Raw genomic sequence first — 25653 nt, forward strand, 5'->3', positions numbered from 1 at the left:
CTTTAGAATCTTATTGTTTTCAGACAGAACTGCAGTTTTTACTGTTTATATAGTATAAAACCCCCAAAAAATGTAAAGATGAAAAATTCAAAATGAAACACCAAATAACAATTCTTAAGGGTAAACAAACAGTAACTCAGCAACAGTACAATCTATTTCTCAAAATGTAATACCTACTTTTTCATTTTTTTTGCATTGTATTTGACTTGGTAAGATGCTTGGATTAATTTGTCTGGACCACTGTCAAACTGATGTGGAATGACCTTTTGAAAGTGCTAAAAGCAATCAGAGCACAAGATTACATATAATTAACAGCTGCAAGGAAATAGACACACACTACACATTTCAGATATCTCTTAAAATTATTATAACAATAGCTTACCTGTAACATTCCTTCCATGTCAAGTTGCAGTAATTCTGCCTGGTTCATCTGAAGTAATGCTAAACCTACTCGAAATACTATCTCTAAACCCTGAAAAGAGAAGTCAAAAAATATCCAACAATTATTCATGCCATGGTCAACAGCACAGAGCTTTTCTACTATTTACTAACATTGGAAATCTCACCCAAGTAAGCACAAGTAAAAGGGCTACTGAAAAGATCTCTCAACAAATTGCTTCTGTGTTTCTTTTTTTGTTCCAAGGACAAGCAATCTGGCTATTTGTCCTGATGCCAGATATCTCTCTCAGAGAAGTTAGTGATAAGGCAAAATCTCAAATGACAGGAATTCTCTAGGTCAACTCTATCAACCATTTTAAGTATATCTAGTAGAAAAATCCCCAGTACTTCTCAAAAAAGCTATTTTAATTTCAGACACAGTGCAATGCAGTTAAACTACTGGGAGAAGAAAAAAAAAAAAAAAAAAAGGAATTTCTCACTATATACCCCATCTTGGACTTTCCTGAGGGCAAGCTGAAAGGATCCACCTTTGACTTACTGCTTCCTAAAAGCTGACTGAAGGCAAGCATAACCTATGATTTGTTACTAGTTAAAATTGTGCAAAGTTCTAATCCTAAACACAGCACAGGTGTCTTTGTGATAATGACACTGAATAATTCCTGAAATTTCTTTGGCCCTCATCATCATCTGGTCAATAAAAAGAACTAACACTCCCTCTTCTTGCCTTGCATATCCCCAATGAACTTCAACTTTGGCCTGAAAGCAGCGTTAGCTTCCACTGCAAACTCTCCATAATAGTGAGGAATGGATATCCCTGCTGCGTACAATCCTAGTGCACTGCGCCCAGAAAGAACAGATTTGGGAACACTTCAACAGGCTTAGAGCACAAAGCTACACACAATATCAGCATTCAGTGACTTAGCTCTCTTCCTTGACAAACTGCACACACAGACACCTTCCCTTAAAATAATCTGATCAATATAAGAAATAAAAAGCAAGATTATGAGATTCGTCCATCATGATGGGATTTATACCACTACCTAGATAACTGCTTTCAACAGCTACTCTTGAAATATAACATATGACCACTATTTAGTAGTTACCTCAGACATAAAGATATCAAATATTCTCGTTGCAATTGGTAGTGGAAAAGTTGTAAGGAATATAGTTAAAAACCACGACGATGCATACATAGAAGTGTGAAAACTCTGAGACTGAAAGTGCACATAAAGCTCCGGAAGATGTTCCTGGAAAAGAAGAGGAATAAAATACACAAGTATGTTAAGCTACAAGCTTCTGCTTGTAGTTTTAGTGCAGATGTGTTTTTGACAAATTTTGAATATAAGAAAGTAATTGATACTTAGTAGAGATAGGACCTGTACTAGCAACAGGACTAGGAAAGATATGACTAATCATTATTAATAACCATGCAACTGAAGTCCCAATACAGAATATCCTATAGAATGTCTACTCTGCAAAGCAGATAAATAAAACACTTCCTGATCCTAAGGGGAAGTCAAATTTGTAAATCCCTGAGTAATAACTAGAATGGGCTACTAAAAAGAGCTGAAACATCTAAGACAATGTGATATCTCACCCTTGACCACCACGTTAGAAATTGGATCTCAAAACAGAAACCTATTTTTATCCATCAACCTGACCAAGAAGAACCTGCATTCCAAATCTGAAAACAATTTCAATTCTAGATATGAGGGTACCTCCCAATTTTCATCTTTTAAGATACTATAAATTGACTATGAAGATTTTCAGTGTCTTCAATTCAAACAGAATTAAACATTCCTCTGCTTAAACTGCAGCAATACAAATCCTCATGCTTCAGTGTTTGAAGCCAGTCACTGTCTGCCAAGGTTAAAAAAAAAAATGCTCCCAGAGCCACATGCATTTAGTTGTAAAGTTCTGAAACTAGCTATTGTCAAGACTGCAGCCTGTTAGCCAACAGACATGCCTACTCTTGAGCTGTAACTCCCAAGTACCTTTTTAATAGTTACTGAAGAGCAAGTTGGATAGATTTTGTATGTACCTGTATCATGCATTCAAACTGGTACATACAAAGGCCCAGTTCAGCCATGCTTGGTTTGAAGAGTTCTCGTAGTCTGTAATCTTGCATTAATTTAACAAACACACAGAATGCCTCTTCTTCTGGCATCTATATCAAAAACAAAAAAGCACAGTAAAAACTCTGAACAAACAAAGATATATCAGAGTAAATGCCTAGGAGGATTTAGGGTGGGGCTTTTGTGTGTGTGTGCATGTGCACACAGTGGAGCATTTTTCTTGGTTGTTGGTTTGTTTTGTTTAAGAGATTTACAGCAAATTATTCCAATTATTTTGTATATATTAAATTCTAGCAAATAATTTCTAAACTGAAATGGAGGTCTGTAAGTTTCTTACTACATACCCTCCTTTGTCATAAACCAAAAACCAATAATACGAAGGAAGCTTTAAGATAATCAAGTCAACTGCGTAGTTTCATTTGAACTCTGAGGAGATTCCATGTAATAGAAGAGAAATAAGAAGTTCATTTATTTTTGAAATAGCATTCACCAAAATAGCTTGCAAGCCTGCAATCCTACCTTAGCTCTGAGAAACAAATACATTCTCCCACTCCAATACAAGTAACTTCACAAATAGAATGATACCAAGTAAATTTCATTTTATTTCCAGACTAAACAGCTGTCCTTAACAGCTCCATTGTAACAAAATTATGAAGAAAAACCTTTGCAAAAAATCCCAATAAACCATCACAATATATTATGCATTCTAGCATGGATTTTAAAGGTTCACATATTTTTAAATATTCTTACCTGCATAAGCAGCAATCCAACTATAAAAGCGCTTCCTTGACAGTATCCAACCTCACGATCCACCAAAGAGTAAGCCTGGAAAATAAAGTTAAAACTCTCAACAATTAAAACCTCATTATCAATAAAAAGTAATCATGGCTCATTCTGCTATCTTGGTAATAACCTATTCTCCCTCTTCTCAAATTCAACAAGGGCAGACATCCTATCCAGAAATTTTAGTCAGACGTTCTAGTTTCTACCTGCTGCTACAAACTCTGCTCTCTGAGCACATACAAAGCTAAAACTAAGGCATACCTATCAAAAACACAGGCAGCTTTCAACTACAGGAATTTGGTAAAAGATAAGAGACCACAGGCATACAAATCTCACAAAGTACTACTTTTACAGGCGACAGACCAGACAATGAAACAAGTGGTCTTCAGAAAAAATATGTGTTGCAGTTTTATTTACAGATGGATGAAATGTGGTAATGTTCATGCAGGTGGCATCTTTGTTTTAGAGTTATGGAAATTACTATGTTTGGAAACCTGCCAACTTTTCCGTTGAAACCATGTTCTATGGAAAAGTCTGACCTTCAAAGTTTAACCTCCAGTGAAGACTAAGTGCAAACAATGCTACATTGGCATTTTCATTTTATGTTTGGGCACTGGAACAACTGCACATTAGCTTGAACCTGCCATGTGCACTTCAAAAATACCTGCAAACTGAATACCAGTTCTGATTGCCAATGTTCCTGTCTCAGGCAACACTGTTTACTTTAATTCATGGCACACTTCAGTCCATTACACAATCAGCAGTAAGTATGTGGCTTTGTTTTAATGCCAACTTGGTTTTACCTTCTGAGATATAAAAAACTTATAGGAATGCCATCAAAACTAAAACAGGATTTGTTAAACCATCCCAGTGTCTATGGTTTAAAAAAAACTTATAACCCATGAAACTGGTGCAAGTTCTTTATCTACAAGGCAATCCAAGCTGGTGCATGTTCTTGCTAATATATTCTCAAGGGCTGAAATACCAACTCACCTTCATTACGTTGAACAAGACCTCCTGCCCAAGGCTATCTTTTTCTTTGAAAAAATCATGCTCAGGGTATGTTCTAGCAATGTCCCTTCTTATTAATTTTTCACAAGGAGATGTCATTTTTAAAAGCTCTGAATACTGATCCTTAATTGGCATGCTTTGAGCACTGCATAAAAGTTGCCAAACAATTGCTCTGAAGTGATGAGGTATCCCTTTTCGAACCAGCTCCTAAGGTAAAAAAAGACAATTCATATATCCTGAAAATATCACAAAAAATAAACCTAGAGAAAAAACAATTTGAAATCAAGTTCCTCACAATTTCAGAAAAAAATTTACATCATGGCAAAACCTCCTCATACAGTTTATAACATCAAATTTAGTGGGATTATTAAGTTCACAAAATTAAGCAGTCTCTGATTCATTTTTAGTGGCTAAATTAGCTACTGAAAGTAGTTCCTTATCCATGGCAAGCTATGTGAAAAACGGAATATTCAAATAATATTATACAAGAACTTTCATTAAACAGAACTTAATACTGTGATGTCTATATTTCATGAAAGATTACTGAAGATAACACCTTTAATAATATTTGTAGTAACTGAGACCTAAGAAATCATGACTAAAAATTACTACCAAGATAGGTAAATGACAAAACACAGAACTAACTGTAGTACAGTCAACTGCAACAAAAAAATTGCACAGTACAGCTATCATTTACCAAACATGACAAGTTGTGTTCAATTTTTCTGGTGTGCCAGTATTTCCAAGTTATCTTCTAAGAAAGTATTTAAATGCAGTTTCAGACACTGCGCCAAGAAAACATTAAGTTTACACCTACTAAATTAACTAAATTTATCTTTTGAAAAAAAATTCTGCTAGGTATTATACAATTCAAACATGCCCAGATGAGTATAGCTAAGAACCTGTTACTTGTCCTTTAAGAAATCACAAGGACACGTAGTCTTGCTGCTTGATCGGAAAACTGAGAAAGAAGCATTATTCAGGAATTTAACAGACTCTTGATGGTATGTTCTGCAACTAGAATCAGTCTGACCTAGAAAATTGTCTTTAAGATTATTTCCTTTTTGTACCTTAATGGCTTTTTGTACCTTAAGAATTGTTATCAAGTATTCTGTATCCTAAAGGCTAATTTCTTTCATTATTATTTATCCTGAAGCTAGAGTAACCTCCTATTCTGCAAAGCTTCCTCTTCTTCCTGTTTGTTCCACATATTTCTCCTACTTCTCCAACATTACAATTAATTAATGCAACACTGATAACTTTCAAAGAGACTCTTCCTTTCAAGTTTTGTTTTTCTTAAGCTCAAACTGTGCTGCAGGAGTTTTGCATCACTGATTTTTGAACATCCCTCAGCTCTCAATCCATCCTTCTGCAGAACCACCATAGTAATGCCACTCCAACTATTTCTCCTGTCTACAACACAACACCAAGGTGTTTTTCCTAAAAGATTCCCAATCCAAGACAAGAACCCTAATACATCAGCTTTACACAGCTGTATCTCCCTCTCCTTTGTCAACACAACTGGACTATACACCAGTCATCTAAAGCCTCAAGGGTACTAATAAAGCAAGAAACTTCTCACTAATGCCTTGTTAATGTACCTCCTTGACAGAATACTAGAGTTAAACCCTCCAACTTTCCTAAAAGAACAGCAGGAAACACATCTACTGGACATGCCATGTGAACTGAACAGAAGGACTTGAGTCATCCTTCAGAAGTGCTCCATAAACAAGAAGCAAGTTCTGAAGTGGATTGAGAGATGTAAAGGATGGAACACATCATCTTTGGAGGAATGTATGGACACTTATGCCTAAAAAACTTTGCAGATTTCTAATAACCTAAGACCAGCTTTTACAGCCAGGACAAAAAGAGACCTATGCTGCTACCTATTTACCTATTGGCACAATCAGGGAATAGGTGTGGATGTTCTGATATTCCATCATAAATGCAGACTCACAGTTAAGGTTGACTTTCAACAAAAAAATACTGGGAATTATTTAACAGCAAAGTCAGCAATATAATTAAATATTTCCTGAAAGTTAGTCAAATACTCCTCAAATTGTACTTGGCTAGCTGCAAAAACAAGTGACACTTTTGACACTTGTAAATGTTCAAACAAATTCTAATGAACCAGATCTTATTACCACCTCACTTTTCCTTTTCTTGCCAGATTCCTGTGGCCTTCTTTTCATGACCTTTTGGAACACCTTTCCAGAAACTGCTTTCCCTATGCAAGCAGGAAATCTTTAGTTTATTTTCTTCCCTTGTTTCCTCTCTCAAGTCATGTTCTCTCTTCACAACTGCTCCAACAAAAGATACTTTACTTCAGCCCATTGTTCTGCCTTCCCACAACCTATTCATAGACACACATTTCAAACTGTTCAAAAGACCCTGACACATTTGTATTCTGCACATAAAACTACAGACTACAGCCAATAAAGAACCAAAGCAGAACAGACTTGCCTGCTAACAAAAAAATCCCACGCTGTTCTGCTTGCTGCCACTGAAACATGGATATGTTCAAATGCACTAAATGCTTTTTGGTTTGAATTTAAAGTGTAATTGAACCCCACTTCTGTACATGACCACAACTAACCCAGACTGGACACACTGGACAAAGTTCATCCAATATATCCAGAATTTAGAAACTGTGTGTTCTTCTGCCTAAGGTCATCTCTGGGGTCAACATACTTGGCAAGCACAAAAACCTAAACTTATCATAGCCTTTGAGTAAAATTATCAGCTCCCCTATTAAGAATGCTTTAAAGAGAGCTGCTTAGTATATAGCAGCATAGCATACACATACGTAATCAGAGCATCAAACTATCAGATGCCCTTCTGTTGATTTTCAGTAATTCCATTTTTGGAAAGATGAAGCTAATCATCCTTGCACTCATGGAAATCTCTCAGCAGAAGTAAACCAAAAGCTTTAGTATTCAAGATACAGTAAATGCATCTGGTTTTCAGCAGGAGACATTTGCTGGGTGACAGCACATAGGAAGGTTACAAAGGAAGCATTAAGGCTGAGGGTTGGAAAGATTCAACTGGAAGTTTGTCTTACATATTAATTTTAAAAGAATAAGCCCATCACAAAGATAAAACACTATCATTTATATCACATTAAAAATAAATCCAAAAACCAGTTTCAACTACCTTAACTTGCTTTTCTTTCTTTTTCCGTACATCTTCCCATTCATTCACAATCCGCCCCCACAGGATCCACGAGTCTTCTTCAAGATGGCTGAGATTGCTAGAAGCTGATGAACTAGATACAAGAGAAGATCCACTATTTCTTCTTGACCCATTTACTGATCGTAAGGATTTGCTATCTGTTTCCAAAAGTCTGCAAAGAAAGCACACAAAAATCAAATTCAAGTTCTTCTAATCAAAGGATCGCACTATTAGTTGTTTTCTTGAGAAAGAACGCACGCCGAGGTTCAGTGAAACAGTTTCACCAGCACTCATTTGGACTCAATGTGAAAAAAACCATTCAATGTTACTGCTTTCTCTTGAGATCTCAAGTAAACCTGCAGATAGAACAGTTCACACTGCAGCATTTTAAGAAACAGATAAAAACGTCACCCACAGCTGTCATGCATCAGACTGACAAAGAAAACCTAAGGAAGTTAAATATCCTCAATGATAACATCAAATGTCACAGAGCTTAAAAAATACAGTCATTTAAAAGACTGTAAGTCTACCTGATTACACTTTTTGAAAATTGACAGCATAAATGAAGACAGAACAACTAAAACCTTTGAAGCAATTTTAAAACAACTGACATTTGCTGACAACTGTTCACAAATGAACACTGTGCTTTATAAACACACGGGAGAAATCCCAGACCTGCAGACCAAGGACGAGGCAACACAAGTGACTAGTAGAGCCAATGAATGTGCAATTAAAGTGAGGAGCTCAAACGTGAGAACCTCTGGAGCTGCCCAGCAGAAAAGTACAAATAAAGATGGGTTAAGTGCTCGACAAGTTCCTGAGGAGACCTCTCTGTGAGCTGATTGCTGTGGCCATGGACTTGGCAAAAAGGAAATGCTTTGTTTATCCTCAACTAATATCAAGCCCCATAAGCAGGGGAAATTTTTTGGACCATGTTTTAGGTAAGAGCAAGAATTCAGACTAACTTGCAAGTGTTTCGCTATAACATGAGCTCCATTTGTGCTTTACCTACTAAGAATTCCAACATCAGTATATTGGAGGCATGTGGTTGAATAATTTCTCAAAAATTAGTACAAAAGTCAATCCCCCAGCATTTCAGCAAGGTCAGGTTATGTTTTAGATATTTAACAAATTATAGCCCAAGGCATATTGTATCTGAGATGGTACAGAAATCTCAGAAATACCTAATATTTAATAATACAGAAATACCTACAACATTTAAGCCCTCTGCTACAATGAAGTTATTTTTACTAGCTTTCCCTTATCTCAGCTTTCACCTACTGGTGTTTATGAAAGCAAGGGAAAAAGTAATTCAACTCATGAAGATAAATAACACAGTTTCTGCAGGAGTATTTTGTTAGGAAAAGAGTTAAATGGTAAAAAAAAAAGGGAAAAAAAGCATTTTCAAGACAAATTTTAATTTGGGATTTTATTTTTTAAAAATTCAAATAATTTTCCATTTATTAATGGAATGCATAAAATTTAGGTTTAAAGGCAATACTTTAAAAATCCACTTCAAATGCTTAGAAACCTGGCTTATACTGATCCATAATGAAAAACTAGTTTGAAACTCTCTCAATCCCAGACAATGCCTTAAAACCAAACTCAGTGATCACAGAGGAAAAAACACAGAATAAACATTAAGATTATAAAAACAAGGTTCTAATGAGACACTTCCAGTTTTCACAGGTTTTTGTAGAAGTTATACTAAGTTTTTGTAATTAGACCTTACCTGGATAAACTCATTGTCCTTAGATTTGAAAACAGGAAGTTCTGTTCACAGTAAGTCGCAAGTTCTGTGACGTTTAGTCACTGTTTTCTTTCATTCAAACTTTATAAATGATTTACTAATGCCAAACTGTTCTACCAGGACTCTGGACTGAGCTTCCTCTTTATTCTGTGGGGACTTTCAGTATAATTAGATTACAGAATGCTACAAGACAAAGCTTGAAACAATTTGAGTTCTTCCCTCTTCTAACTGTTACCTAATTCATATTCTCCTTCTGACATAAAAGCTTAAAAAAACCCAAAACCTTTACAAACATCCACAGCAAACATTCTTCCAGCAAGCAGAAAGAATGGTTCCCTGTGAACAGAGTACAATTGTCAACAAAGTGCCACTGTGCTAAACTGCAGATGCAAACTGTTCTGAAACTACAGTGCAGCCAGCACAAGAGCATCGAATTTCAGTATTAAAGGGCAGTATCTCACCAGCAAGGATACACTTGATAGGGCAGGCTCCAAATAGAATTCACACACAAGACTAGTGTGGGACTAACAACATGTCTGGCTAAAAGGAAATAAAACCAGACAAGATTGGCTAGTTTACTTACTAAATGAAGAAAGCTGACTTGAGTCAGAAAGCCCAAACTCACGTTCTTTCAACAAGCCAGGCAGTCTGACTGCTGGCCTTAATGAGATGGGCTCGAGATGTAAAGACATTACACTCCAACATAGATAAGCAGTCCAAAGAACAGTTTGCTTTTCAAATACAAGTTAGCTGCTTTGTCATGAACAGACTAGAAAGCCTCAGATTAAATGCAAATTAGCTTTCTAAAAAAGCACAATTTAACTATTTTTCTGCTTCTTTTGATAATTTTTCATGTGCACAGCAAAAATTAAATGGAGTTCATCTTTAAAGACAAGGAAGAGTGTATGAGGTGGTTCTAGAAGCTTCCTTCTATTGTCAAAATCTGGACAGATGTATCAAATTTCCTTAAAATTGTCGTGCTATCAGGCTGCAGAATGCAGACATGGGAGAAGACATGCCTGGTGACACAGAGGGCATTACCTCCCCTCCCCCCAGTTACTCGCTTCCTCCACTGAAAGTTACTACCCTCAGAAGTGACTCAGCAGAGAAAAAACAAACAAATAAACAAACCAACTAAAACAAAACCCCAAAGCAAACAACCCCTCCCAAGCAAGAATAAGAATAATATTAAAAAAAAAAAAAAAACAAAAAACACACAAAAAAACCACAACCAAAGAAAAACACATAAAAATCCACCAAAAAGCAACCCCCCCTCCCCAAACCAACCAACCAAACAACCAAAAAAGAATAAAAGCAAAAAACCTCCAAAGAAATCCAACCCAATCAAATAGAGTACCTCAACTGCGTCAGTGCAAAGGCCAGCACTCTCATTGAAGCTGGAACAGAAGCTAGTTTGAGCTAAATTATCAAACCTCCACTTCACTACAGCTCAGGGATATCCATCTCCAGTAGGTAACAAAGCCCTGCAGCTAACTGCCAAGTCTAAAAATCTACTTGGAGCTCAAATTGTTAACAGCCAATGTCTAAAAAATATTGAAACATACTTGTCAAATATAACCAGATTTTGCAAAAGGACAGATGATTTAGGAGTCCTGCCTCAAAAGTGCAAGTGAGTAAGGCTTCTGGAAATTCAGCATTAAGAAATTATACAGTCCAATTTCATTTCTTAGTGATCTTGTAAATTTGCATCACTGTGCACATCAAGAGCAACAGATCCACCTGAAAGTTGCATCTTCAATTGTACATGGTGCAGATAAATAGGTACATGGAAAGACTACCATGAAAACTGTTACTATACATAAAAAGGCAAGATGAACAGACAAAAACTCATTAGGAATTTAATTAAGATATTATGCATCAGGCACGACCAGTGTAAGAGCAAGATGGTGGCTGAGCATGGTTCTATCTCTCTACACAGCAGGTTATGTAGCTGAAACAAGAACTGGATAAAAGTGGGGAAAAAAAAGAATTGAGAAAGATTTACGATTGCAAGAAATTAATAGAAATTACAGTTATGATCGTAGAAGGTAAGAAGGTTATACACAAGTCTTATCCCTGGGATACTTTACTTTAAATTGGATACTAAAAATCATAGTGTAATTTCTTACTATTAGAGGCAGCTATAAACACTCCTGTAAAACCAGTAGAGAAAAACACCTTCTAGAGTTTCACAAAAACATAACTTGTAAAAACACAGCACAGAAATACAAATTCTTAAATCTTCGGGCTTTCAAATTGAAGTGCAGTGCCACGAAATTTTTAACTAACTCCCCTTTAACAGCCTCTATGCTACAATTGCTATAAACCAATTTTAGTCCCATTACTATACTTCAAACAGCAAAAAGTTTTCCATTCACCTGTTCTGTTCCTCAAGTTTAGCAAGTAATTCCAAGTCGTCTGGGCTCAGCTGTGTTGGTGAGGATGGTGACAGGGCGGGTGTGGACAGAGTGGTGGAGGGGGATGTGGTGTGGAGGGAGGCAGATGGACTCGCCACCTGGCTGGCCATTTGACTGACGGTGTGCGATACCGTGTTCTTCACCCATGAGAGAGTGGAGCTCAGCTTGCCTGCAACCTTGTCTGTCGCCACCTGTGACACAAAGAACAGGATGCAAAAGTTGTCCATTTTAAACTCCTTTTTTCCAGCAAACCTGCTGCATCCAACAAAGGAAAAAATATACAATATGCACAAAGCAACACTGAGATTATATTTCTCCAGGACCCCAAGGCTGTCAGAAGTAACACAAGCATCACCAGCAATACAGTATTATAGAAGTAACATGCAAGTATGTTGCTAATCCACAAAGACAAACCCCAAGAAACTCCTGATGTATACTCACAGAGCTCATCTCTGCAGTACAGAAATACCACAGGATCCAGGATCAGCTCCGACTTTCCATTATAAAAATAAATAGAAATAAAAGCTTATTTTAAAACATCTTGAGAAACTAAAATAATGGCACAGAAACTGTAGAAATATAGATATAGAAACAATCAACTACTTTACTGATAGACACTGAAGCAGAATATCAGTGTAACCCCCCCAGACCACCCACTGCTCACCTTCACTAATCCCTATAGTGCCAGGACAAGGAGCAGGGGCGCCACATTTCTGATGTACACCAAAGCAAAGCATCCCCTAGCATTGCCAGTGTGCAGAAAAGAGTCATCAAGAATCTATGCCCATAAATCTACAACAGCTCAAAGTCCCACAGTAAGGCATCACACAGCTGCCTCTTTTCTTTCCTCACTTTCTTCTCAGGTCACTCCTACACCAAGTGTCTTTGATCCCCAGTTCCACTGCCAGTGCCTGGACAGACCCCAGGGTTTTGGGGAAAAAGCAAGAGGTGCTGCTAGAGCCAGGGAATCAGTGGGCCCAGGAAAGCAAAGGTTAACTGGTGCTGATCATTATCTGCTGCTACTTCTTGACCAGTGCAATGGACAGAACAGCAGCTGTTGGAGGCATTTTCCAGTGAACCCCTCACTAGAGCTTCCCTTCAGCCTCTGAAAATACATGAGGCTCTGACACACAGTAACTCAGAGCTTAATCCTTCCCCAGCCCAACTCAGAGGAAATCCAGGTGCACCTTTGAGGAAGAGCTAGCTGCCTAGCAAATGTTAAAACTTGGCAAAACCAAGGCTGAAGAGGAACTTCTGAAGTGGTGTTGCTGGTAACTATTTATTTTGAACTTTGCTGATTTCCTCAAAACACTGAATTACTCAATGCCACAAAGAATTCCGCAGTACAGCCTATAAATAATTACTAAGATACTAAAGACACTGAGCTACAGGGAAGAAAAAATCCCTTCCCAAAGATCCTCCAATAGAATCTAATTAAAGCAAAATTTCAAGTGAAATAAAAAACTCCATCTCATCACACTGTGCATTTAACTGAAGCACAGTCTATAGACTTAGTGACTGATTGCTGAAACAGAAGCTTTTATTTGGATACAATGCTACAAAGAACTTTCATGTCAATCAAATCCAGAAGTATTTTATTTTCACTTCATATCAAAAAGAAGACACACCGAATGCCTTCAGAAAACAAGCAGAACAACACAGACCAAACCCAAAAAAGTGATAATGAACCTTCCCAATTACTCTTCAACAACAACATGACACCTAAGAGCTCTCCTAGAAGACTAGAAGAAATTTCCAATTTCCACATGCTTAGCATTCATTCTGAAAATGGTTATCAAATTTTGCTGGAAGTCTTCAGAGGCAGGGATACAAACCACAGGTGGGGATAGTAAGATACCAACATAAGCATCAGAAAGGTTCCAGTTGGTTCTTGTCACTGTTGGACAGCAAAAGTCAGGTATATAAAAAGAAGAAAAAAGGGAAAAGAAAAAAAAGCCCCACAACAACCAAACCAGAAAGATCTCAACACATATCTTTTAAATATAATCTTGGAAAAAAATGCTTCCAACACTAGCATTTGACATCATCTTTTATAAAAGAAGGGAATGAAAATTACTTGAGGTTTCAAAATTCTAAGTTTAATACATGCATTAATATTTCACTCAGTCTATATCCTCTATTCACTATTGCTATGAAAGGATAAATTACTGCTGTTTCACTTTGAATAAAATCACATTATAATGAAGGTAACCCATACATCTCACTTAAGACTGATTATTTTCTCAAAGGCTTTAAACTGCTTAAAATATCACAAGTAATTCCAAAAATAAATGCTGGCAGAACCAGGGCCAATCTCCCCACAGTAGAAATGACTGCCATACGCAGCAGGCTTTAGGAGTCACTGCTCTAAGAATCTTAGGTATAAGGATTAGAAAAGCAATGATTTTGAGTAATACCCTATGTGGTGCAAACAGGAAAAAACCCTATGCATTCAATTTTTATCTTTTCACAAAGTAAAATAACTGGAAAGACTTAAGACATAAAACAAAATTCAAGGTCAATCTGGCCTATAAATGATGAGGCTTATACTGTACAGTAAGACAGCTGAAGGGAGGTGGTGTAGGGACAGAAATCAAGAATCTTCCTAACATTCATTCACCAACATATCACAGGGCATTAAAATTAACTCAAGTGTGAAGAAGCCAAATATGTGAAGAACATAAAAAAATATATGGTCAAGAGCAGCATGCAAGACAGCAGTTAAGTCAGTCAAAACAATGTGCCTAACCATACTGTTTCTCAGGGCAGCTCAGAGGTGCATTAGAATGTATCAGAGAATTAGTACCCCAAAACCATTTCTAGCCAGCTATCTGAAAATATTGACACACAGGGCAGGCAAAGTGCACAACTACCAAAAGCAAATGTTTGAAGATGAAAAGGCTGACAGGGAAATTTGCATCAAAAACACATGAAGAATTTTTTGGGGGGAAAATAGTTATGGTAGTCACCTAGGGCCAAGCTAAATTAAGAAAAACACAATTCTAATCAAACAGCTAACTAGTCACACCTACATTCTTTTTGCCAAGCTTTTCCAGGGTTCCTAAATATCTAAAGCCAGCTCTCTTAACTTGTCAGCATCAGCAAAGACTCCTGAACCAAGACATGAAGGTATTTAGCTATGTGTTCATCATCCATTTCCCTAAATAGGATACAGTAACAGGATTTTTCATATTTCATCATTTCGCCTACCTTAATTTCAAAGATTAGCTCTGTGAAATCTTCTGCCACTACTGTAAATTTTGAAAAGTGATTTAGGACCTTCTAGAAAACAGGTCACCTAAATTTGAAAATGAGAAAACCTTGGGCTGTATACCAAGAAACCTGATCTCAACAAATGTGTACTTCATTAATAAAGAAGATTCTACATTTTTTTATATCTATGGCTCTAGTAAACTGCCTCCAGAATCCAATATGTATCAGAACATTAATAGTAACATAAGTCACATGCACAGTTTTTAGCATTTCTTTCCTCTGTGTGGTTTTACTCTAGTCTGAGAACAAATTGGTATTTTGATGAGAAGTGGAAATAAAATACTCTGATTTGGAATGACAATGTATAGAATTATTTTTAAAAAATTAAAATTATAAATTTTAAAAATTATAACATACCAGGATTTTTGAAAGTGAGTATATTTTATCATTAGTAATTTTAGGTGTTTGGCTTTGCTTGTTTATTTTAAGTATATCTTTTCTTTTGGTTCCATTTAAATACTAACATCTCCCAGCTCCAAAGCAGGCACGCTCACTCAGGCTCCCAGTCCTACTAACAGCTACACCGCTCTCAGCTTGCTAAGGAACCCAGAGCACAGGGACTATTCATTGGCTTCTGCCTGCCTAAGGTCATGCAGATCCCTCCTAAAGAAAGGTGTGAATTTTGAGTTTGAACATATTGATCTTTAAAACAATGGGAGGACACAAGACATAATTACCAAAGACTTTGTACTCTTACACAGTTTCCACTGTAAAACAAAAGTACCACCAGTTCTCAGCCACCTGATGAGACAATTAGGCAAGACACAGACCTGTCTGCTACATCCTCTAAAATATTGCAAAGAAAATAAATATTCATATTGATAATAAATACAGATGCATGATATGCGGCATATATATATACCAACTAAAATATATAAAATTCAGCATTTCAACTTTATGTTTAGTACCCTTAATTAGCTGATGATTACAAGGCTTTATTACCAAGAGGACTACAATACTGTGTTTAGTTTTCCCAATTACTCAAAGGAATACTACAATGAGGCTGCATATAAAATATTTTAACTAAGGCCAGGTAAAGGTAGACTGCAACATTCCACATTACATACAAATGTATAAGCTTCTTTCCCTGAGAATACTCAGGTAATGTGCATCACCTTACAGAAGGCCTAATTATGCTAGCACTTCTTGTATTTGCATTTGCCAGACAAAAATCTGTTTTTTTCTAAAAAAGCCTATTTAGATTTCTTTTAAAAAGGTATTTCACTGCACATGTTGAATTTGCTTACTACCTTTTTCCTGCATATCCCTGAGGAACATTTGTATCAAGCAATTATATCTTGATATCTTGATTACCCAAAAGATTACAGATATCTTGAAATACTGTCTCAATTATTCTTACCACATGACAAAGTAAAAATAACTGCAAGCCTTACACAAACACTACTATATGTATCATTTGTTTCAATTATTTCTTCTCTTCATGAAAAGAGAAAGAAATGGGAACTTCCAGAATACAGGAAGTAATCTCCATACTACTCTACATACAAAAAGAAGTCTGACATAATTGGGTCTGAAACTGTGTATGTGGTTTCAAGCCAGTATTATAGCATTCCATAGACCCAGTCTCCTTCCTGCTTCAAAGTTAATAGCATTCTAATATCTGTAGAACAAATTAAACCAACTCAGTCAATGACACATGCAGGAGATGTAGCTAGTGAGTCAGCCAGCTATCATGCTCCCTTACAAGCTAAAATTCTAATTCAGGGCTCAAACATGGCTTCACTATAAACTTCATTTGGGTCTTTTACACAAAGTTCATAACTGATTTCTGCCAAAGCATGAGTGAGAAGTCCTCACTTATGCTCATATTCCTGATTTTTCTTGTAATATAACCTAACAATAGTTCGGAATATCGTGGCTACCATTCCCTAATTTCCATTTCACTTGATACACACTAGCTTTCCAAGTCTTTCTGAAACAAAAAAATAAAGCAGTCTAACATTTTAGATTGTATAAAATTTAGGCTATCAAAGCTGAGTGTAGCATCATTTTTAAAACTCATAATCTGACTAAAATGTAATGGGGTTTTGATGGTCCACAGAAAGCTGAAGTGTCAGTTCACATGTACAACTAATATATGAGGTGCTTTAAAGAGGAACTTCATTAGAAATGGTGTAGCAACGCACTAAAGGTTGAAACCATTGCTAAAAGTCATATGAGTATCATTTCCATCACTGACCAAGCTGTACTAAACTTCATTTCTTTCCAAGAACAATTCCAGGTTTTTAATTACCAGTCGGTTTACAGTCAGGCATTGTCCCAGTGTGCTGAGAAGATAAACCAACAGTGCTTTTGCTGACACTATTTTCTGTCCATCTAGAGATGGTCCTTTAGCAAAAAAAAATTTCATGCCTGATACAGGAATGTAACAACCTTCAAGAAACTGAGGTCTTCTTTCAAGGGAAAAAAATTAGATACAGTGCTTTTGTACCCAAGATGGCTGAGAGCTCCTCAGAGCTGCAAGAGAAAATACTGATGAACTACAGTAAAAACCTTTAACAGAAAACTTCCTTTGTTCTCTTAGACCTCAGTCTGCAAAATTTCTCTGTATTTGAAGTTCAGCATGTCAATGACACACACAGGAACTTGAAGGACCTATCCCCTTGGCTAACAAAACAGAGGCAACAATCAGATTAACCAGCTAAAATAAAATCAATTTTGTCAAGTTTTTTTATGCAATAGATTGGAAGATTTAGGGGTTTTGTCTTTTCAGTAAAATGCAACTCAATTATTTAACTGGAGTTCAAGTATCATCAGGCCCTTACAAAAGAGTAACACACTCCAAAGCACACATGTTTGTAATTGTATATCCTTTCTACAGATTTTACTTTCCTTCTCATTCCCCAAAGCCTAGCTTCCTCCTGGAAAGGAGGCAGGTCTAGCATCTACACTGCATTAGGACAGAAATAAACAAAAGCGCACAAACGCAGTTAAATTTACTAAAAGCTTTAGGTCCGTATTTTGGAAGTGAGAAATAATTTTGAGACCTATTTTTAAACCTTCACTACCCCTTAAGCAAATTCAATGTTTTTAACGCAACTCTTCATTTAAAAAGGATACAAATTTACAAGTAGTTCAATTGGTAAGTTTAAAAGGATTTCGTTTCTGATATATGAAAACCTACCATTCCATGCAACTTGGTTTACATACTAGCAGCTCAAGAATTTTCTAGGTCTAAATGCTCCTTTTTACAGAGACCAGATAAACACAATGCGCAGGTTAGAGCCAAAATTTTCATCTCTCATTCACCAGGCTGTGCACAGTTCCCTTCCCAAAGGGATGTATGAAAAATGAGGCTTAACGGAAAAACCAAAGGACATAAGCACGTCCTTCATGCAATATGGTAACACTTAAAACTTTATTAATTACTTCCCAGAAAAAAAAAAAAACCACATGTCAGAGGTTGGTGAGACCCTCACCTTCAGAATATTCCTCTCCTTCAAATGATCAGCTAAAAGACCACCTTTCTATCAGTTACACTCAAAAGAAACAGTTTCTAAACTACTGACTGGTAGCCAACCTTTCTTGTGAACTACAGCTCATTGCAACCTGCAGCTGCTGACAGACAAGAAATAGACTAAAAGTTTCAGCAGTGAGAAGCATAACTAATTAGTAATTTCCACAAAGGAAAGGTGTCCAAGCTATCCAGTAAACAGAGCAAATATAAACACAGCTGCAAACACCAACAGTCAATTCTTTTAACACAATCCATGCCAACATCTGTGACCCTGCAGTAATATTCAATTTTGCCCACTGATTTACTTACCATAGCCATGACTTGCCTACACAAGCACTTACAGCATAACTGGAAGCAGTGTACTTTTGTGCCGTGGCAGGGTCTCCCTCCACGCTATTCAAGTCTGTAATAGCACTCCAGCAGCCATCTCTGAGCACAGCACAGAGAAATCTAATTTTCCTTAGATATTTAATAAAGAAGAGGGAAATGGCTCTTCAGAGAAATGATGTATCGTCTCATCATCAAATGAAGTCAGTTTTGTTCTGATTAGTTGGCCACTGACTTCTGCACTTTTATTTGGAAATAAGGGCCTGTTTACTTCTTTCAAAACGGGAAAAACGAAAGGAGATCAATGAAACATGATTTTTCTTGTCAGCCTGACACCAAAAAGTTCACATAAAAATACCAGGTCCATTTTAACTTAATGTATCTCATTATGAAATTTAAACTTGCTTTTGCAATCGTGTCTTAGAAAGACTGATCACAACTCTTTCTCCAAAGGGCTGGGAAATACTAAGACTTCAGCCAGACCCATAAAGTTCCACCAGTAATGCATTCTAATGGAGGAAAAAAATTACTTTGCTCAATAAATATTTTTAGCTCTGCAGTTTCAGACAGCATAGAAGCTGGAATTTCTTTTTACTATGCCTGGAAGTAGTTCACTGCTTGAGCTACATATAATCAAGAATGCATGAAAAGTGAAACACATAAACCTAACTTCTACACAACAGTTATGTCAACAGTACACGTTCAAAATGTAAGGTTTTGGCTAACTAATAAGTTTTTACACCCATTTTAAGTGACATTTGATGGTTTTAGCCTTCTAAAACAAAAATTAACAGTAAGCTCCTCTAACATCTTCTTGGCTACAAGTGTACAGTAATTTATGGCAACAACAATCCACTACTGAAAGACTGACCCCATCTGCCAGCCTGATGAAAACAATGAAAAAATACATAGTTAATGCAGTATAAGACACTGATGAGTCAGAATTCTAAGATCATGTTATGATGTCATCAAACACATTTAATGCTATGCTAAGAATCACTAAGATTTAGACATGACAATAGGCCATAAGAAAACTCAGGAGTTTGGGAAGATGAGTAGCTTACCATATGGCAGAATACATGAACACAGACTACTATCAAAATATTAAGTTTGGATTTTTCTTTCTTTTTTTTTTTTCAAAGGATTGAACCATAGAAGCAAAAGCAATACTGGTCAGACAAGATGATAAAGTAACAGAACCCATCAGAGACAGGTAAGGTTTGTTCAGGCAAAAGAACAGATATTTGATGATGGCTTTTGGCTGCTTTCCAAGTTGAAAATTAGGACAAAATAGGTGTCCACAGTCATTCTATCACACCACCTTACTTCTTGTCTAGAATAAAGACCCACCTTAGTATTACACTTCAACCCCAAATATACAGCTGCCTCACAGGGACTGGGGAGGATCACTCCTACAGACAATTAAAAAACAAAGGTGACAGTCACATTGTCAACATCATCACTGTCATCGTGACTGAAAGGAGATCCATTGCCTGAACCCTAGAGCAGGCTCAACACTTCCTAGGCCATCCCCAAAACACCACTTGATGGCTAAACTGAATAGTTTCCAGAGTTCTCAGCAGTCAGAGGACATTAATTATGGAAGAGTGACAATTCACTAAATCACTTCTGCTGCTCTGAGCAGACTGTTTCTATGCACACACATGACAAAACCACATCACGGCCATGTGTAAAATGAGCAGAGGCAGAGCAGGGCCCAGGTTCTATCCATCACCAACAACCCAATTTGTGCAACCACCACTGGCTGGAGAAGGAAAGGATGCACTCCAATGCAAGTCAACAAACACTTGAGCAGAGATCACTACAATGAAAGCAAGACAGTATTCCCAGCTTAAAGGAGCCCAAACACTGGCAACACGTGATGGGGAGTGTTACAAACACAGAAGCCACAAGGCTGAATTCAGTATGCTACCTACAAACTTCAGTGACATATTCAAGAACTTCAGGGAAAACATTTCACAACTTAAAATGACATATTACTATAATATTTACTATCTGCCTTTTCTAAAACTGTTACTGTTTTAACTGGGTCAACAAAAAAGAATTAAGAGTTTATAATCAAAGCAAGTATAGGCTGGTTTAGAAAGCAACATTCATAAACTCAGGGTTAGTTTTTATTATTGTTTCTTGGATCAACCAGAAAATATTTTTTTTCTTATAAACTATGCACTTGACACTTAAAATTATATGCAAAATGTTACATTTTGTCTGTTTCTTAAGAATTAGAATTTCTTTTTTCTACAAGTTAAGGAAACTTAAGAGTAAGAAAGGGTAAAAAAACTTAAGTATGCATACCCCCAACTCAGCTGTTTCCCCCCTTCTAAATTGCGATATTAGAACCTTGAAATAGCAAAGTAAGCATGTAAACAAAGTTTTTTAATGACAAAGAACTTGTCTTCACATTTTTAAAACTTCTCTGTTTACTACCAGTCTTACCCAGAAAATAAGCTGACAGTAACTAGGCATGTCACTTTCTCCATCCCTTCTTCTGCTATAAATCTGGAAGGGCTGTTCTCCTATCTCTTCCTTTCAACTACTCCAACCACCTCCTGCTTACTTGTTCAACAGCAATTCAACAAGTCCACAAAAGACAAAGATATGAAGAGCAATTCAAAAAAACACAACCAAACAAACCAACATTGCCAAAACAAAATATCCAAGCCACCTGCTGTAGCTCAAGAAGTGCTTAAGCCTCAACCTGTGGGAGTGCAGGAAGAGATACGTGAAGGAAGTAGGGCTATTCTGTTGAAGCCTTCTTCTCTAAACATCTGTTCCTCTTCAAACTACTGTGGGGCTGGATGGACACTCAGTGACAATCACTACAGCTGCTGTCAGCCCACTTGATAAAATTCAGGCAATGCTGACTCATAATACTGAGTGCTTTCCTCCTGATCATGCCCTTCTTTCACCGGCTGTCTCTATTTCCTCTCCTAATCCTTAGTTGAGAAAGAACTCATATCTATGCATTTCAAAATAAGCCTTAAATCTTTATAAGCATAAATACAGAGCTGTGATCAAAGCTGACACTGGGAAAGGGAAGAGAAAATAAACAAGCACATTTCTAAAAACATTTTAATGCTATCTACCAGTAAACCAAACAAGATCCAACTGCCATTTCCTTTAGGCACACGAAGCAAAGTGAATTTAGAAAAATAATTTTTTTGCAAATACTTTAGGAGATAAGAAAAACATATTGAATATTATCTGTCCTTCTCTATGTTAGCGTCTCCTTTCTACGTCTTTTGTATGTGATCTTTGAAAAAGAAAGCTATCCTAGACTGATATGGAGTACAGTGTTTTCATGCATGCAGTGTTAATGGCAGCTCACGCTGGAAATTGAAAATCGGATAAGCCAACTTCTGCTTCGCCACAAAACTGCTTTATCAATGCTGACGATTAGCAGGTGTTAGATAGAAGGACAGAAGCACGGCCATAACTGACAAACTAAACCTGGAATATATAAGTACCCAGAACGTTATTATCGACTTTTTACCCTCATTATATAATCACGTTCAGGCTGATGCAGCTGGAGTTCTCGTATTTGAAAACCGAAAATTATCTCGCTCAAGAACGACAGACCTGGGGGTTCCCGGCCCGGCGTTACACTGATAAGGCAAGGAAGAACTCGCCCTCTGCAGACAGACCCGCCGGAGGCTCCCCGGGCCGCAGCCCCTCCCGCGGCCGGTGCCTCAGGGCACTTCCACCGCGCCCGCTGCCCACTCGTGCCCCGCCGGGCCGAGGCGCGGAGGGGCCGGGACACGCCGGCCCCGCGGCCCCCGAGCCGGGCAGGGCCGCGCAGCGCGGCCTCCCCGTACCCCGCCCGGCGCGGACGCTCCCTGCCCGGCAGTGCCGCCCGCTCTGCCGCCCACCGCACCAGGAGAGCCCGGGCGGGGGCGGCCGGCGCTGCCCCGGCACCGCTCGGCCCCGCCGTCGCCCGAGGGGACGGGACAGCGCGGCCGCGATCGCCGTGCCGTGCCGTGCAGTGCCCCGCCCGGGCCCGGCCGCCCCCGCGGCGGGGCCGCGCGCCCGGCGCGCCTCACCTTGGGAGCGGTGCCCGCTGCGGGAAGCGGCGGCGCGTGCGGGCATCGGCGTCCGCGCCCCGCCGAGCCCCGCGCGCCGCTCCGCCGGCCCCGGCTCCCGGGCCACGTCCCTGCCCGCGCCGCGCGCAGGCGCACTGAGCGCGCAGCCGCCGCGAGGGGCAGCCCCGGCCCCGCTGGCCCCCCGGGAGGGGCGGGCGGCGGCTCTGCCCAGCCGCGCTGCCCGCGGGCGGCCGGAGCCCGCGGGTCCGCCGGCGGGAACCCACCGGCGCTGCTTCCGGGCGGTGCCACGGCTCTCCCCGCGGGTCTCGGGGCTCCCGGTGCCGTACCCTGGAAGGCCGGGCGGCGAGCCCTCTCCGCAGCGTGCGGGTCGCTCGCGTGCTGCCCTCGCGCGGGTCGCCCGCTGTGTCACCGCTGCCGCCTCCGCACGGCCCCGGGCCGTGAGCCGAGCCCCCCGACCGGCCCCGGGTCACGGCGTCCCCGCCGGCCGCACTCGCTCCTCACGGCAGCGGCACGAAGGCACCGCGGCGGCAACGCCGCAAGAGGCGAAGCCCCTGCTCGGCGGAAAGCTGGGTTTGGTGTAATCAGAGTGTGTGCCCGGGCATCTCCATAACGCCGTCTCTACGCTAGAAGCTGCTACGGTAACGCGTTCTTCGGGAGCACCGGCGCCTCGGGCTAGACGGGCCCGTCCCTAGGCTCGTTTGTCAGACACGTTTCAGCCAGATGCCGATTAGGTTACACAAACAGTTGAGAGACTGTCTGCCCGGAGCAGCTCCCCATCTAATAATGAGCCCATTCGCCATTGTCCTTCTACAGTGAGTAGAAGCTCCTAGACAAAACCATACAGAAATTTTCATTTGGAAGAATTCTAATAAGACCTTTAATAAATAAATTTTATTTTTGAAAAATTTATGAAAGTAATCCCAACAGTACCAGAATACATACAGTACTCTACAATACTACTTTATAGCCAAGTATGCAAAGAATACACTCTTAAAAAAAAGTATGCAGCCATAGCAGGGATAGGCTATTGCCAGGCCTTCAGCCAAACTCTTTTTTCATTGAAATAAGGCTGTCGCTCCTGCAAGCAACAGCAGAAAAGATCCAAAACAATCCTACAAGTGACCACAAGGGTCAGTCCAGTCACAGACAACAGCCTTACTGCCTTGAGTCCTCTGCAGACAAACGGGAGAGAGTCCCTGCTTGCAGAAGCTGCTCCAAGCATCAGTTTTGCCAGTCTAAGAGACTTTTAAGTACTAGACACTGCTCTAAAACCCTTACTTGATACCTTGCTCTCTAGAACACACCTAAGTAAAAATATCACATACAAGAGAAATTGAAAAATAGCATTCAAGGAAAAAAAGAAAGCTTTTACTTTCCCCCCATCAATGTGACACAAATAAAAGGTACTTCATTAAAGCGTTGAAAATACTAGCTTTTACCTTAACGTGTTCAGAGTGTGTGTGAAGAGCAGTCACCCTTCCAACAAACATTGCCACTAAAAGCCAGAGGGAAAAAAAGCTCAGAGGAGCCATTCACCCTGAATTTGTAAGAGATGCTGGGGTGGGGCTAATAAACCCAGCTGGAGTCTCCATTTTGCAGGGTGGTAATGTGGGTGTGGTAGGTTAACAGGCTGATTTTTGCCGTGGTGAGCTCCCTGAGGAGAAAAAAAGCTTTCTTACGGAGAAGATTTTGTTTTTCCTTGTTTAACAAAAGGATTAACAAGTCTTGGTTATGATACCATTGTGTGTGAGGCATTTGTCATGGAAGTAATTGCCCAGCAGTAGCAGCAGACTTTTTGAAGACTTTTTGAAGATTTATTTGCCAGAGGGGAGAAAAAAATATGTGCTCTTCTAGAGATATTTTCTGTACAAATTGAAAAGCACATAGAATTCTGAACTTTCTAAAATTCATTCTTAGATCACAGAATCATTTTTCCATTAGGTTGAAAAGATCTCCAAGATCGTTGAGTCCAACCTTTGATCACTGCCTTGTCAATTAGGCCAAGGCACTAAGTGCCACATCCGCCATTTCTTGAACTCCTCCTGGGATCCTGACTATGCCACCTCCCTGGGCAGCCACTTCCAAAGCCTAACTACCTTTTGAGTCAAAAAATTCCTTCTGATATTCAACCTGAACCTCCCTGGCACGGTTCGAGGCTATGTTCTCTTGTCACTAGTTGCCAGGGAGGAGAGGCAAATCTCCATTTGGTACAACATCCTTTCAGACACTTAAATTACTTCCAAAGCTGGCAGGTCCCTACCAAGTAGGAGCCATGCTGGTATTTGCCTGATGTAGTAAACATTTTTTTTTTCTTTCATTTTATTGGTTATTTATATCAAACTAATATTTTTAAAATATTGGCTTGCATATAACTAGCTAAGTGGAATGTTGGTATTTTTTTAGTGAAATGAATGAGCATAACCAGACAAATGCATCAGGAATGAGGATTCACTATTGCCTGACAACATCAAGAAACCTGATGCATTTGACCTGTTTGATCCAGTGTATATATATGTGCAAGTCTATATTCTTACTTTAATGCATCAAATATCAATAATCCCAAGCAGCTATAATTTATTGTAGGAACAGTATTGATTTGAGATTTTGGTTGGTTTGATGTTATTAATTACTTGCTGCTTGGTTGGTTGTGAGAATTTTCCCTATAAAATGAAGGGAATTAAAATTCTATAACATATACATAAATGGTGACTTTTTGAAAGACCAAATCCATGGATTTTCTTGTGTTTAAGAACCCCTTCTCTGTGATGTATCTCTGGCTAATAACTACCCAGTCATTTAACATAAGGAGACTTGGAAGTGATCATGCATTGTGTGTAGACATAGACAGCAATATTACTTTTTCCTCAACATTGTGTTTCTCTGATATTACAGAAGCAATTAAGTTGGA

General features: G+C 38.9%; 1 protein-coding gene across 2 annotated transcripts in view; it reads right to left on the bottom strand.

The window, feature by feature from the left end:
• The window catches only part of EVI5 (ecotropic viral integration site 5), a 70842-nt gene extending 47979 nt beyond the window's left edge, over positions 1–22863 (bottom strand). For both annotated transcript variants that reach the window (XM_084211518.1, XM_084211517.1), the window contains exons 1-9: positions 22746–22863; positions 11568–11797; positions 7422–7611; positions 4251–4475; positions 3225–3299; positions 2441–2566; positions 1503–1646; positions 383–472; positions 178–275 (exon numbers count right to left, since the gene is read on the bottom strand). In XM_084211518.1, the coding sequence (XP_084067644.1) occupies positions 178–275; positions 383–472; positions 1503–1646; positions 2441–2566; positions 3225–3299; positions 4251–4475; positions 7422–7611; positions 11568–11716 (1097 nt within the window). In that variant the 5' untranslated portion in view covers positions 11717–11797; positions 22746–22863. The remainder of the gene's footprint in view (positions 1–177; positions 276–382; positions 473–1502; positions 1647–2440; positions 2567–3224; positions 3300–4250; positions 4476–7421; positions 7612–11567; positions 11798–22745) is intronic.
• Positions 22864–25653: the final 2790 nt, after the last annotated feature.

Source organism: Fringilla coelebs (genome assembly GCF_963513975.1).
Source record: "Fringilla coelebs genome assembly, chromosome: 9".
Taxonomy (NCBI): domain Eukaryota; kingdom Metazoa; phylum Chordata; class Aves; order Passeriformes; family Fringillidae; genus Fringilla; species Fringilla coelebs.